At 39.0% G+C, this 15,535-nt stretch overlaps 2 protein-coding genes across 3 annotated transcripts in view; one reads left to right on the forward strand and one right to left on the reverse strand.

Moving 5' to 3' along the window:
- Positions 1-15,535, reverse strand: part of CTNNA3 (catenin alpha 3) — a 505,620-nt gene that overhangs the window by 258,121 nt on the left and 231,964 nt on the right. The window lies entirely within an intron of this gene.
- LRRTM3 (leucine rich repeat transmembrane neuronal 3) overlaps positions 14,856-15,535 on the forward strand; it is an 83,359-nt gene continuing 82,679 nt past the window's right edge. The window contains exon 1 of the mRNA XM_065670951.1: positions 14,856-15,412. Within this exon, the coding sequence (XP_065527023.1) occupies positions 15,409-15,412 (4 nt within the window). The 5' untranslated portion in view covers positions 14,856-15,408. The remainder of the gene's footprint in view (positions 15,413-15,535) is intronic.

Raw genomic sequence — 15,535 nt, forward strand, 5'->3', positions numbered from 1 at the left:
AGCTGCTGTATCTACTTGCTGAGCTTCAAGCATATTTTAATTTCCACTTTCATTGCTTGAACAGGAAATGGATCCCAAAGAGACTGCAAGAATGCCTAAGAACAACTTTTTTAGCAATCTGGAATTCACAGTAATATCTTTTTCTTTCTTCTTTTAATCTGACCTGTTAAACTCAACAGGTTACAAATTAGCCATTAAAAATAGAAATTTACTTAACAACCTCCTCTGAATTTCTTATTAAGTATCCTGTCAAACTGGCAAGAATAATTATACACCATAGATAGAGACAAGCTCTTAGATAGGGCAGTAAATATAATGCTTTGCTTTCTTTATGTAATAATCCCTATTTGGCTCACCCGAAACAAAAGGTCTGAGTCACAGCAAATGCAACACAGAGGAAAGTGCACTGAATTTTCATCAATGTTATATAATCTTCAAAGACTCTCCATGTTAAATTTTTCAACCAACATGCATGTTTCTACAATAACTTCAGTTCCTTTCCAGCTGTGTGCACAGGAGCTCTGCACTTTTGAACAGCTAAGGAAGAGAAGTGAAATTCATTTGAAACTTACTTACACAAAACTTTGTTTATACTCTGTTTCAATCAAACGCTGTGAGCACAGATTGACTATCTTCATAGACCATAGAATCATTTAGGTTGGAAAAAGACCTTTAAGATCGAGTCCAACCATTAACTTAGCACTGTCCAGTCCACCACTAAACCATGTCCCTAAGCACCACAGCTACACGTCTTTTGAATAACTCCAGCAACAGTGACTCTACCACTTCCCTGAGCAGCCTGTCCCAAGGCTTGATGATACTTTCAGTGAAGAAATTCTTCCTGCTATCCAACCTAAACCTCCCATGGTGCACCCTGAGGCTGTTTCTTCTTGTCCTATCGCTTCTTACTTAGAAAAAGAGACTGACACCCACCTCACTACAACCTCCTTCCAGGCAGTTGTAGAGAGCAATAAGGTCTCCCTTCAGCCTCCTTTCCTCCGGGCTGAATCACTTCAGTTCCCTCAGCCTCTCTTCATAGGATTTTAGACCCTTCACCAGCTTTGCTGCCCTTTTTTGGAGATGCTCCAGCAACTCAATGGGTTGGGTTTTTTTCATTTAGGGGCCCTAAACTGAACACAGTGTTCCAGGTGGGGCCTCACCAGTGCCCAGTACAGGGAGACACTGACCTCCCTAGTCCTGCTGGCCACAGGATTTCTGATACAAGCCAGGATGCTGTTGGCTTTCTTGGCCACCTGAGTAAGCTGCTCGCTCACATTCAGCGGGCTGTTGACCAACAACACCAGATCCTTTTCTGCTGGGCAGCTTTTCAGCCACTCCAAGCCTGTAGCATTGCATGGATTGTTGTGATCCAAGCACAGGACCCAGCACTGAGCCTTGCTGAGCCTCACACAACTGGCCTTGGCTCATCCATCCAGGCAGCCTGTCCACATCTCTCTGCAGAGCCTTCTTACCCTCAAGCACATCAAGGCTTTACTAAAGTCTAGATAGACAAAATCCACAGCCTTTCCCTCATCCACTAATCAGGTCACCTTGTCATAGAAGGTGATCAGGTTGGTCAAGTAGGACCTGCCTTTCATCAGCCCATGCTCACTGGGCATAACGACTGGTTGTCCAGTACATGCTGCATGGTGGCTCTGAAGGTGATCTGCTCCCTAGCTTTCACAAGCACCAAGGTCAGGTTGACAGGCCTATAGCTTCCCAGATCCTCCTTCTGGCCTGTCTTGTAGATGGCCATCACATTTGCAAACCTCCAGTCAACTGCGACCTCCCTGGCTAGCTAGGACTGCCGACAAATGATTGAAAGTGGCCCACTGAGCACTTCTGCCAGTTCCCTCAGTACCCTTGGGTGGATCCCATCTAGCCCCTTAGACTTAAGTCAGAAGCATTCATTACTGTGATTAAATGGGAACGTCAAGTATCTTGATAAAAGGATTATCACATTTCCCTTGTATTATTTTCCAGAGCAATAACACTTTTCAACAGTCTTCAGAAATACCAAGCAGAAATATTGTCTGCTATAGCAAAATTCCTATATATAAATCTCATATGAATATTTGTTTATTTGTGTATTAGAAAGTGATTCAAATTATATTTACATCTTGATTAAAGGGAGTAGTGGGGAGAAGGAAAACAACTCAAATCATGCAAGAATGCCACTGTCACCAGGATGTAATGAGCCTATAAGCTTACAAATTGGTACCAGTATACTTGGATACACACAGACTCTCAGAAACTACTCACTTCAGTGTAATGTGGATGAATCTGCATGACTTAAACTGACCTTTAATTGTAGATCTAAGAAGGAGCTGAGAACAGTAAAACATGACATCCTATATTCCCCTACTACTTAGCAGAAATCAGCCTTGCAAACAAGAGTTTTAGCCAGTACCTGAGGGACTTTTCACAAGGTGGTGAGAATCTGATTATCTCAGCCTCTTTCCCTTTGGAATACTAATCCTGAATAACTGGACACAAAAGCTCTCCTTTAGAATGTCAAATAAGTTATCTGCTTCAGTTTAAAGTTAATTAAGATGCAAATTGAAGACACAATGCTACAGCATAACTCCCTAACCCTAAATGAAGACATCCAATAGTACGAGGAATAGCTACTCATAATAGAAGAACAATCTTCATGCCAGTATGTTTAGACTAAATGGAATATACTTCTTGTGGTAACCAGAGCCAAGCAAATTTAACTCTATGCTGTTTACATCGTTCTTGACTTACGAAGGCAGTTTCCATTTAACAAATTCAGACAAAGTGTTCCTCACATGAAATAATTCCTTTTCTTGGGGAAGGAAAGACAACAATGGAAGGCCAGTTCAGCTGACTAGTGAATGCCAAAACCTATTCCATTACATGAATGTAAAGACAAAACTCGGGAGAGACAGCAGGACTTTTTAGTGTGTTCTTATTTATTCATTTTGTTTCAAATCCAGCAGCAACTCCTTTAGATTATCTACTATAGATTCACTCCAAGACAACAGAATATTTCCATTTTGGATTTTATCAATCTTCTAAAACTATTGACTACAGCACACACAAGTAAGCCTAACACATACTCAACTGGTCCTGTAAGAGTAATTACAGCTTAACTTAAAAAGGCATAAATGAAATTTTAGTACAAAACATGATGGCTGAATCAACTTGAATATCAGGAGTGAAACTATCAAAACAGTGACTCTATGCAAAATATTTACTTCTGACCCTTGTTCTAATCATGTAGAGTACAAATTAGAGACAAAATAGAGACATGGTCATTAATTCCACAGGGAACAGAAATCAGCAAAACATACTCCCAGGAACTGTTATGTTAAATCATGAAACTTGTCACTAAGTTCCTAATAATGACCTCTGACAGACATATCTAAAATATGTGCTGGAGGATACTGTCGTCCTGACATACACGTTCGTACCTGACTCACTGATATGCCTATTCACTAGCACTCCTGGGGAAGTGTTTAAATAGTATATCACTCCATAAAATGGTGAGTAAAACTCCATAATTTTTCAATTCTTTTTTGTTTGATAACATGAGAAACTCCCTATGATTTCACAAATGGTTTTGTATGTGGCTCCTACCTTTCCTGAATGGTAACAATGGAAAAATGTGAACTGAAACAAATCAGATTCCTTTTCTGTTGCTGACTGGTTTTGCATTAAACAGTGGTGAGTAAAATAAGCCACTACTGACATATGATACCTCCAGCCAACATTTGATAGGGAAGTAGCATACAGTATCAAGCAAACTGTCCAGAAAGCAAAAGACAAATACTAGTGAAGGATGGAAGAGGATGCAAACTTGTAAAGCACTGAAAGCTTTATTTTAAAATATATTTTAGGCACAGTGGGACATATAGGACTTCATATATTTTTACTGCAAGTGGCCTTAAGTAAAAAACGTCAGGTAAGTGGCAATGTAAGCAAAGAATACAAACACTTTGAAGTAGGACATAAAATAGCCATCAAGTACTTCCAGTAGTTGTGAAAAGAAGAACAACAGAAGAAAGGTCACTGGCATATGTATTAAATTATATGTAGAACATTTAAGAGGCTAATTTTGCCAGACTTAAAAGGGTCAGCAACTCCTCCCTTAATCTTTGGATGAAACTTGTTGTATTAGTTCATGATATGATATGGGATTAAATATTTTAAAACAGAAAAACATACACGAATGGAGAATCTTCTCTCACTGTGAAATTGAGCAAATGGAACTACATTCATTACGTGACAATTAATACTACAATCCGTTAAGACATTTAACTGTAAAAAAACTGTGTTACAATGAGTAAGAACTCTCTTTCTCGGTATCCCTCATCTAATTTACAACAACTTTTTCTAAGCAGAAAATCCAAACTAGAAGTTTATCAGCACTGTACTAATTCCCACTATGTCAGTAATGGGCAACAACAGAAGTAGGCTTCCAGTTTTCACTACAGGTACAATAACTGTTACAAGCAGATTGGACTTTGTATGCAGATACAAATAACCAGAGTAGTAACTGTTACCAGAAACCTTTTCTAAAGCTGGCTTTAGATAAAACTTGGTTTTTAATCAAAATAAAGGAGCTTTGCAAAATCAGCTCTTGCAGTTAAACTGTTACAGAGCCTGGCATATTCACTCCTATGTTCCTCTTGTCATTCTGTGTGTAAGGAAGGGTGGACTGTTAAATCTTGGTACTTGTGTGAACACATGAATCATCAAATTCTTTAAAATGTTAATCTTTTGATCAGCAAGTATCTGATACAAAATGCCATGTTATTTATGTAAGGAGGAAATATACTCAAGGCCACTTACAGCTTTCGGAGATTCTCTCATACACTGGCATTCTGATACAACACCGAGACTTTTATCCATTTACAAATATCTCTATTCCAACAGTATATTTCTACTTGACTAATTCACACAGAAAAGAACACTGAAATTGCTGTATCAGATAAGAGAACTAGGTCTCTTCCAGCTTTCTGTCTCACAGGGGGAAGTACTAAGTATTTTTCTGTCTCACAGTGGCAAGTACTAAGTATTTTAAAGGAAAATGCGAAGATCTTCATAAGAAACAGCTCTTATTCAGTACCATGGCCATACAGTCCTTTTTCTTTTTTTCTTTTTTTTTTTTTTCCCCCTAAAAACCATTAGTTACTTTCTGGCTTTTACATTGAAACACGAGACTTTTAAGTCTTTTAGCTTTTACTATGTGAATTTTTTATGCAGGCAAACAGCACCAAGGCACATCACCTTAGAAAGAATTGCACAGAAATTGCATTGTGGGGTTCAATTATCACAGTGTACTATACTATACAGATGAAATTATGCATGCAGATTAAAAAAAAGGTTTTTAAAAAATCTAAGGCATATTTGGCTTCCCCTGAAAAGTTCTTTGCTATTTTTTCTAGGAATTTCAAATAGAACAACATTTTGACATCACTCTATTCGTGGTTGTTCTGTGTATTAGATTTTTACATAGTTATTTTAAGATTAGGGTCCCTTTTAATCTTACATTGATATAATAAAGCACATTCCTTTCCAACAAGCTTACAGTCTTGCAAAGGAACATGGGAAACTGCTCAACATACAGCACCAGAAATCCCCACAGGAAGTATTTTTGTTGTGATATTTATACCGGTACATGACTATTAATGCTCTGGATTTCAATCAGTCAGTTTGTCCAAATGACAAGTAAGTGATGACACAAACATATGCTGTAAGATCAAATCAGCAAGTCACATGATTTACATGTTTTCTCTATTAGACAGAAGATTTTTCTGTCATACATTTATGACAAAAGAAGTGGCTTGTAAGAAGTGGATGGAGATGTGGCGGCTTCCTGTGTCTGAGGCAAAAGGTTTGGTTTTGAAACAGTTCACATTTACAAGTCCTGTTTTCTCTCAGTTCCTGATACCATTTAGAGACAGAAATGAAGCTGTTGACTCACTCAGGTTCAGCTCTTCCATGTCTCCACTATGTGGGCTGACCAGAGCCTCTACTTGGTTATCAACTGGCAGCATTTCTTGCCTTCTAACCTTTTCTGTATGCGGCTAAGCTATAAGAGAGAAAGGTGGTTTTAAGCTTCTTACCTACTTAAGAGACAGAGAATACTGGATAGAAGGATTTACAACATGAAAAAAAAAAAAAAAAAACAAACAAAAAAACCCCTATCTGACTATTGTTGCAAGAAAGAGAAGAAAGAGTGAAAACTCCAATTCTTTTCATGTCAGCTTCCTCTCTTCCTCCCTGTGCCTGCAGCGCTCTTCAACATTTTGGTCAATCAGAAATTAACATTATGCAGACATTTATTGTTTTACACTGTGACACAGCAGGCAAATGCCATGTATAATATTTGAGTCCCTCTGAGTCGGTTTTGTCATTTGTTTGCTGTCCTGTCCACTGGATAAAAGACACTTAGTTTTAATAAGCAGTAGTGTAGACTCTCACGGAAACAGAAACAGATCTGCAGTAACCAAGATTTTTGTTCTGAAATTACTTATATTGCAGTCTGTTGCATTTCTGCAAAACATTTAAGTATGCTGGGGTTTGGGTGCATGTGGGTTTTTTGGGGTTGGTTTTGTTTTTTATTTAATCACATTTAATTTAGGACAATTTTCTTTGGTAGGCATAGCCTGAAAAGATGAGCTAATATGCCATTTAAATCACATATGTTTTTTTCAGAGCTCTATTTGCCAGACACACTAACAGGAAAAGAATAAGAAGGATGGCAAATACAGAATGGAATAGCCAAAATGGACCTGCAACAATCCAAATTTTGTTTCATTTTTTTTAAACCAGAAAGTTGTAGTCCATAATTACTGGGCATGGACGAGTGACCTCTGTGATGAATTAGAAGCAGATTACAGTCTGGGTAACTAACTTCGATTGTCAGTATAATTAAGATTCTAAACTTTCTCAGGAGCAGCAGCTACTAAAGCTGGAATATCTAAAAACTGCTGTAGCTTGCCTTAATTGAAAAAGACTTCATCGAATTATTAAAAGCTAAAAAAAAAACCCTGAACCTTTTGATGAAAAAGAGAACAAACATGTATTTTTTGCAGGCAAATGCCAGAAAACAGAATTAAGCTGAAGCCAGGGAAGGAAGTGACTAAACATGCAACTGTAACCATTTGGAATAAATCATTTTTATGCTAGTCACAGTGTGAATGAACATAATTATATGCTTCTTAACTTTGTTCATGTTTTTCTCTTTCAGTTGCAAATCTGTTCAACTGTCATGTTTAGTTTTCTCTTCAAAATGTTACTAATGCTGTATAATAACACATCACTCTGCCTGTCTTTGGATTTGAAACCACAGTCTCAGAATACCACACTTGAGTCCAAGCATGAGTCCTAACAGAGGTAAGCTAGAATGTGTTTTTCCCTGTAGAGCTGTTCATGCATAAGCAAGTGAAAGGAGAAAATGGGAATTATTTAAGAATATTCCAACAGGTCAAATGAAATAAAACTATTCTGCATTCTTTAGCTGCTTACACCTGTATTACTGTTTGCACTGAAGAGCAGTAAGACTAGGGAGTACAAGAACAATTGTCTTACCTACTAATGTAAGTCTGATCCTAAGAAATGCTGTGTATATATATGTTTTATTTCAACTAGCTGAAAAATGTTAGCCACCCGTCACAAATTTTACATGGAAAATTACAGGCAGTATTCAGCAGATTTCAAAATCGTTTTCAAAATGGTACTCTTGTAACATAAAAAAAAGGTCCTGCAGTGAACAGAAGTTGACAAGCTTTATCAATCAAAGATTTAAGATAATTTTGCATTAAAAAAAACCGCCTGTTTTCTTGTATTTCACAATGATATTTTCCTCACATGGAAATTCTGTCATTCTAGATCAAAAAAAGCGCACCAAAATAAATTATACCAATAGCAAGTAATAAGAGCAACAACAGATAAGGAATAACTTGTGTTGGAAGTCCAAAAAGTAATAGATGGCTTAAGATGGAAAAGACACATGTTTGAAAGTAACCAGTGTCAGACAAAAAGCGAAGGAAGTCATCTATTATGCTGATCAACTTACAGGATAATTAAATGTCACTATACCTTCTCTCATAAGTGGAGATACTAAGACCAAAAGAAAATTAGAGTAAAAGCTGAAATTTGGAAAGCAAGTTATAAGATTTTTAATATATTTTGATATGATGTGGATGTCATGACTTCCCTCTAATGAAAGTTCCTGCCAGTTGCATCCCTCCAGTAAAGAGCCGCAGCAGACAATAGATATCCCCATGCATACCTGAACTCTACAGCTTCAGCATATAGTGAGATACCAAGGCAGTTTAATTTGGAAAACCAAAGAGCAATTAATGAAATGCATAATAGAGAACATCTGAAATTCCTAAGAACATGTGTGAACATGCACTGTACAGCTGAGCAACTGACAAATATTTGTTCCTCAGATATACGTATACGTATTTGTTCCTCAGTATATGTAGGGTAACAGATAACAAGGAGAAGCTTTAGGCAAAGGCATGAAGGCAGAGAGAACAGCTGAGGAGGAAAGGCTAGCCCTGAGGATTTTAACTACGCGTCAACACTGAAGACTGCAAAGGTCTAGGATTCAGTGGAAAAAAAAAAACACTGTCAAAATGGCCATACTACTGACACTACTACCACTTCATTAGTCCTCAGTCAAATGTTCCTGTTCTTAATAAGACAGGACATGCTCAGAACATCCTCCTTTCCCTCTGGCCAGAATGGACACTGTCAGGATCATTTTTTCTTCCCCCCAATAAAGTGTCTTTCTGTCAGAAAACGTGTATTTATATAAATCTTCTATTGAAACATACCCATTTAAAGGAAAACTTCACTGGAGGATGTCTCCAGTTTTCCAATTCATTCTTCAAAGAAGAAAATGTGGTTTTGTGCATGCATATGCTCCACCAACCCATAGTTAAATTGCTCATAACACTAGTTCCAGGTAGACTATCAGATAGAGCCAAATATTCCAGTATCTTGAACAACCCATGATTTTCTCCTCAGTCTTACTGAGAGATCAAAGACCTACACTCCTCCATTTTGCTGCTTATCAACCTGACAGTCACTGGAAAGTAATTTACTCTTCAGCCGATAAGAGACTTGAGCAGCCTGTGATATCAAATTGAGCCTCAAGGGCCACATGGGTGCATGTTCTGAAACCAGCTGCTCCCCATCTCCTCTGATTCTTCACATGGCAGCACAGGGCTGCTCCAGGGATGTCACATTGCTGGGACCATGCTGCAACTCTGAATTCAGTTACACAATGCCTCCAGCCTGATGTTGCAGCCATTAGATAGTTTTCCATGAACAAAACTTTTCTAGAAGTCCACACTAATCTGGCTCCCCAGGGAGTTAAGTTCATTACCTTTGCAATCTATCATAGTCTGCCACTGATACATATGCAGAATTGTTATAGCAAGGTAGAAGCCAGATACCCCTAGGAGAATAACTCATATAGACAAGCATACTTCATGATGACATCTAAGGCTTTCTGAATAGTTTAGGCTACATAAACACCATATCAGCTGCCTGGACAATAAGACGGTAGGCACACTTCCAGCAATGGCATCCTGGCCCATAAAAGAGTGGGAAGCATCCACAACAATCCTGGGTTTATTCTAACCTAATCTTCACAGAGATTACAGGCAGATCAGAAGCAGAGGCTAATAAGACTGCATTTCATTTTTCACCTACACACCTCCAGGGCACTTACAGCATCATTCATGCTCTGCAGGTTGAAGCCAGCACTATGTGTAAGAGGTAAGTAATTTAGTTTACTTCAGTGATGATCATTTGCTTTTTCTGCTTCTACTCATATTCACCTTTCACCAAGATGCTGGAGGACAAGCCCGAATGAATCAACACTAAATTCCCTGAAACATAAGTGGCACCTATCAGTTTCAGAGAGTAAGTAAAATAATAGCTTTACATCCCATGCAGTCATGTCTCCAGAGGGTGAGAGTGAAGCACAGGCTGCTTGCCTTCAAACAGCTTCAAAACCATAGGACAAAAAATCAGGGAACAGCTGAGTGCCCGATGCCTCATTAAGGATACAGGAGTTACAATAGGATACAAAAGACATAGCCACTGGATGCCATGAACAAAGGTTGGAGGCTTATATGCAACATTATCTACCCTGGAACAGCTTAAAGACCCCTGTGACCTAACCACAATGTACAGATTTAAACAAAACTGTACAGCTGGAAAAGCTTCTTTATTCAATAGTGTATAACTGTGCATGAGGAAAGCGATAGCCTGTGTTGCCCTGTGAAGAAGCACTGCACTGAGGAAATCCTCCGAGTATACAGAAACTGATAGATGTGCCCCTGATGTCCTGTACAAGCAATCGGATGTTAAGGAGTTTACTGACTCCGAAAAAGGGGGCATGGCTCCTATTCAGCTTCAAATGTTCCTTCACCTTATCACAGAGTTCATAACATGGGATCCTTTTAGAGGCCAGGGGAAGCCTTGCAAAGCTAACTGCTCCTAGCAGGAGAGCAAGGGGATCTTTTCACTTGTCCATCTACCACTTTACCACCATGGCCCTTTAGGTCAGTACAGACAAACCACTGGGATAAGACCCTCCCTACTCTTAGTCCTCTTTCCCTGTTTCTTCAGAGCATTTTTTGTTGCCTCAATTTCCCTTGCCTGCATGTTCCTTGAACCTGGCTTTCCCACACTTCCCTTCCCTTATATCTGCCTTTAGCAAATCCTGCATCCTGAGTTTCCTGTCTGTCTTCCCACGCTCTGATATTTACACTGGGACTTATACTCCCCCAGCTCTAATCTGATCCTCATGGAACAGCAGGTTCATTTAATCACTGGCTCAAAAATTGCAAACACATTTTATTAGACTTATCTACTCTTAATGATACAGTAGCACACTACAGTACCATTTTGAACAAACTACTATTGCTAACCCAGCTGACTCCTAGCTTCTTTATAGTGAAATAAAGTCAAGGGAAAGACATATGTTGTCACTTCATAAACCAAAAAGAACACAGCGCAGCACTTGTTAACTATGGTTCTCCAAAGGATCACGCAATTACACACATAAAGGCACTCCTAGACCCAGAAACTCTGTGAACAGAAAAATGCTGTATCCAGAAGTCAAAATTCTGACGTTTGTACACTAAGAACATAATGCAGTGTGGCTAGAAAGGATCGTACTGCTTTTCTGAATGGATTTCTTATGGGAGTAACAGAAATGGAAATTTTTTTTTTTGTGTGTTATTTTTTTTTGTTAACAATATCATTGAACAAGAACTGCATTTTAAAGAGTAAGCATGAAATGCCCTGAGGAAGGCTGATGAGAAGCAAGTGACAGAACAAGGGAAGGTTTTGAATGCCAATTTACGTGAAATCTCACCAGCATCTCATAACTGCTGGTTCCTTAGGCTTTGGGAAGTTTATATCTCCTCCCTGCATCTCTCATCCCCATTCTACTGGAGCCTTGATCATTCTGTCACTCCCCTTTTTCAAATGTACTTAGCAAACAGATGTACCTGGTCATTAGAGGTGCTTTCTCATAACCCTGAAAACTTCAAGATTTGCTGTTTCCCCTTTCTTCTTCAGAATGTTTAAATTCCAAACCAGCTCTGTGGAGGAACGGAATTTTCACAGTGTATGTCATCTTTTGATTCACTTTCTACTATTCCAGCTGCGGTTCATGTTAAGCTTTCCATAGGGCAGTTGCATCTAAGTACAGACACCACAGCCACAGTGAATGGAAAAAGAAAATATACTAGAATTTAACTATATAAGCAAAACCAAAATCAATCATGAAACTAAATTAAAGCAAATTACGGCAAAAACAGATAATTGTGAAATCCATCTAGAAAAAATTCCAGGCTTAAAACCTATTGAAAGTTTAGTAAGAAGAGGAAAATCTAGGCCATCACTACCTTGGGATAGTGCACCATTTCCAAACAGCTTTGAGTTTTGTCTGTCATTCTAATAAAGAAAACAATGTATTCATCACAGGCTCCACCCAACACATCATTTTCACCTGCATAAATGTTAAGACATATTTAGGTACACATTTCTCAAAGTATTTTCTGATCTATGCCATTTCCCCTCTCTATGAAATCGCCCAAAACCAAGTTGGAATGATCATGGAGATAATACAACTCAAAACTAGTAAGCTTCACAGGTTCTGTGGCATCTCAATTTATGTCTAAGGCTGAAATCCCAAAATATAAACTGTGTGCAAGAATACATACGAACTCACATGGATTACAGTTACACTCACACCAAGCCTTCAGCAGACTCCTGCATTTTAGGCACTCAGGAATTGTAGTATTACTTCTAATGAAAGCTAGCTTATCCCTAAGAGAAGTTAACTACTTTGGCCTCAATTTCATCCTTCCTGGTTACATGAGTTACATAGTACTGAAACGGGGTTGCACAGCTATATAAGGTGGGGTTGATACATGGCAAAGACTCAACAACTTACAAAAGTTATCTAAAATGCAGCTTTAACATAATTTTCTATTTTTCATAGTTTATAATGTGGCTGGACTGGTCTGAAATTTTGTATTAAATATTTCCTACTGGGCACAGCTTTATTTCCACAGTTTGAAAAGAATCCATTCAGCTGTACGAAGATACAGAAATGAAAATTTCAAAACCTGTTTATCAGACACTGGCACTTCTCCTGCTTGTGTAATTCAAAAAGGATCTTGGTAAAGAAAATTCAATTTGGCAATCCATTAACATAAATTTGATGCTCTCTCTGTTCATCTCTTGATGTCTCACCCCTTTCAGAAAAATGAAAATAACTCATGGTAAAAGAGAGCCTGTTCCCTCTTATTTGTCCAGTATTATACTGGCAATTATTAAAACCCTGGAAGAGCTGCTGAAGCTCTGCTGACTCATGGTGGCAGAGAAGTTACTTGTTAACTCCACATGAAGACGGAGGAGGGAGAGAAAACAAAAGAGGAAAATTCAGAGACTAGACAAAGTTTGGGCTGAAGGCACAGAATGAGCTGGTATACTGAGTAGCACCAACTCTTACGAAAAAAAAATTTGGACGTTATCTGAAGCTTTACATGCTGTGTTTGAACCAGATGATGATGCAGACCTAGTTTCATGCCATCTAAGTTTAGGAACCTAATTGAGCCTTGTCAATGAAGAGTTTACTTCTTACAAGTACCTCTACTGTCAACAGAAGAAGAGCAGCAGTTCTAAGAGGCAAATTGGCTTAACAAAGGTCTGAATTGTCTTCTGAAACTGTCAGTCCTGCTCCATCAAGTACATAGAGACCCCAAAGCCTACAAGTGCACCAGCACTGACATGTAACACTGCTGTCAGCAGAACAGCTCTCCAGACTATCGCAGTTCCCAGTGCAGTCTGCAGTTTGTTGTTGGCTCCTCAATCCTACAGATAGATCTAAGGGCCAGAAACAAGCTGTAGTAGAGAATGAGAGATGGTGAAAGTGACAGAGATTTTGATCTCCCCAGATCTGACCCAAAGGGGAGAATTTTCACAGGATGTGCCTTGACACAGGTATGTATTTCTAACTCACGTGAAAGATGTTTACAGCTGTTAGCCAGGGGTGACAGTGCTCCTAATTTAGGCACTACGGATAGGTGCATTAATACTAGTGGGATTACTCTAAGCCTGAAGTCATTCACAGACTAAGTAAGTACCAAGCAATGCTGGCATTTTAATGTGTGGAAAATTTCAGGTTTCACCTCATTTTAAGTTCTGTGCTCACAGCAGTGAATAGTAGGGGAAAAGTCAAAATACATTACTCCAAGGGGAAAGGATTCTGCCTCAGAAAGGAAAAGCAGTTCTCAGAGCTGTCTGGTTACATTTGAGGGACTATAATCTGTACTCCTAATGAGCAGCATACTTCTCTTCAGGCTCTAGACTATTCTTGCACAATAAAGAGCCACGATTTTGTATTTCCCCACCATCATCTGATCACATATTTCTTGGTGAAAGGAGGACTGCCAGCATGGTGCATTTGCTGTAATGACATCTTACCTTTGCTCTACACAGACAAGAGGATGTGTCCTTTCTCTACTACGTGCAGGTAAAAAGGGAGGAGTAAGGAAAGAGAAGGCAGCTCTTTCTGTGATGTGTAAGGACTGCCCAGAGTCACACATCTAAACAAACCCTCTGCATATTGTACCTTCACATGAAATCCTGTACACATCGTAAGTTATAGTAAATGCAATTCACCTGATTAAGGTACTACACCAAGCTGCTTAGTCCCTATATGGTAAGGGTTACAGAAGGCTGTGTTTGAAGTGTTAGTGCTGTGGAACAAAGTGACAGCAAGTTGGGAAATAAATGAGCACAATACTCTCTTCTAACCTCCTGGCACTGTGCCTTTTAACAGAGAAGAAAAAAGCAAAAAAGGCAAAATGTCAGCTCCAAAACATTATTCATGTTGTAAAATATAGTGTCCCCACAGAAACACTTGATAAGAGACACGCTGAGCGGGCTGATACTTCACTAAAAAATAGTGAGTTATTGCAAAAAGGTCATGTGGACACATCAAATGCAGTAAGGAAAAAAAGGAAAAAATCCACAACAACCCTTATGAGTGAAAATTTTTATCTATGTCCTACCAATGTCACGTTAGCCCTCTAGACAAGTCTCGGCAGTGCATGCTGAGCTATTAAGTTCAAAGATGCAAAACAGCTTTCACAAACAGCAGAAGAGACTAAGAGGATTTGGATCTTTCAGCACACCTCACTAGTTTACATCGATGCTGCCCATTCTGCTTCTATTAGTCACTGTGAACAGTCACTCTTCCCAGCAGAGCTTACTCATTTGCAGGATAAAAGGGAGGCATTTCTGCACATGCCCATAATATTCTTCACCACTGGGGGCAGCTTTACATAAGACTGCATTCGCTGAAACCAAAGCAACAGTCGGACGGAGCTTTCAGAATGACAGTATGCAGAAGTGAGCAGAGCTTGTTCGTTGTACGGGCTTATTCAACCTTCTATGCTACAAAGCAGCTTCCTAGCTGGACCGGGTACTAAGTAAGGGAACTGCTGTGCTATGGAATACAGATGTGTGAATTCAGATAGCTAAATGGTGCTTGGAGGAATTTAACATGCTTTCCTATAAAACGGTATTTTAAAAGCCAGGTTCCTAACTAAAGATGCAAAAACGTAATATCCATGAAGATCCTATTACCTAGGAAGAATCTGACATTTTGCTGCGAATGCTGTGTTGGGATTGATTTATTCTTGGAGTATTCTACATGGCTGGCAAAGAATAATGTTCCAAAATCGGTCCATCTCCCAAGGGGTCCAATTTTTCTTCCCGGGTGTCAGCGAGCCCTGACTCACTACAGTGCAGCTGACAGGGGCTGCCATGCTTGTGGCACACTAAGCAAAAAACAAAAGACCTAAGGACGACCTTTGAACAACACAAAGGATGGGTATGTTTTTCATGTTATTTTTTAATGTATAGTTCATAGTCACTGCATAGCCTGTGCTTTAATTACTCCATAGACTTACCTTGATATGATTTGTTATTACAGTTAAATTAATTAGGGATTACA

Source organism: Lathamus discolor, chromosome 3, assembly GCF_037157495.1.
Source record: "Lathamus discolor isolate bLatDis1 chromosome 3, bLatDis1.hap1, whole genome shotgun sequence".
Lineage (NCBI taxonomy): Eukaryota > Metazoa > Chordata > Aves > Psittaciformes > Psittacidae > Lathamus > Lathamus discolor.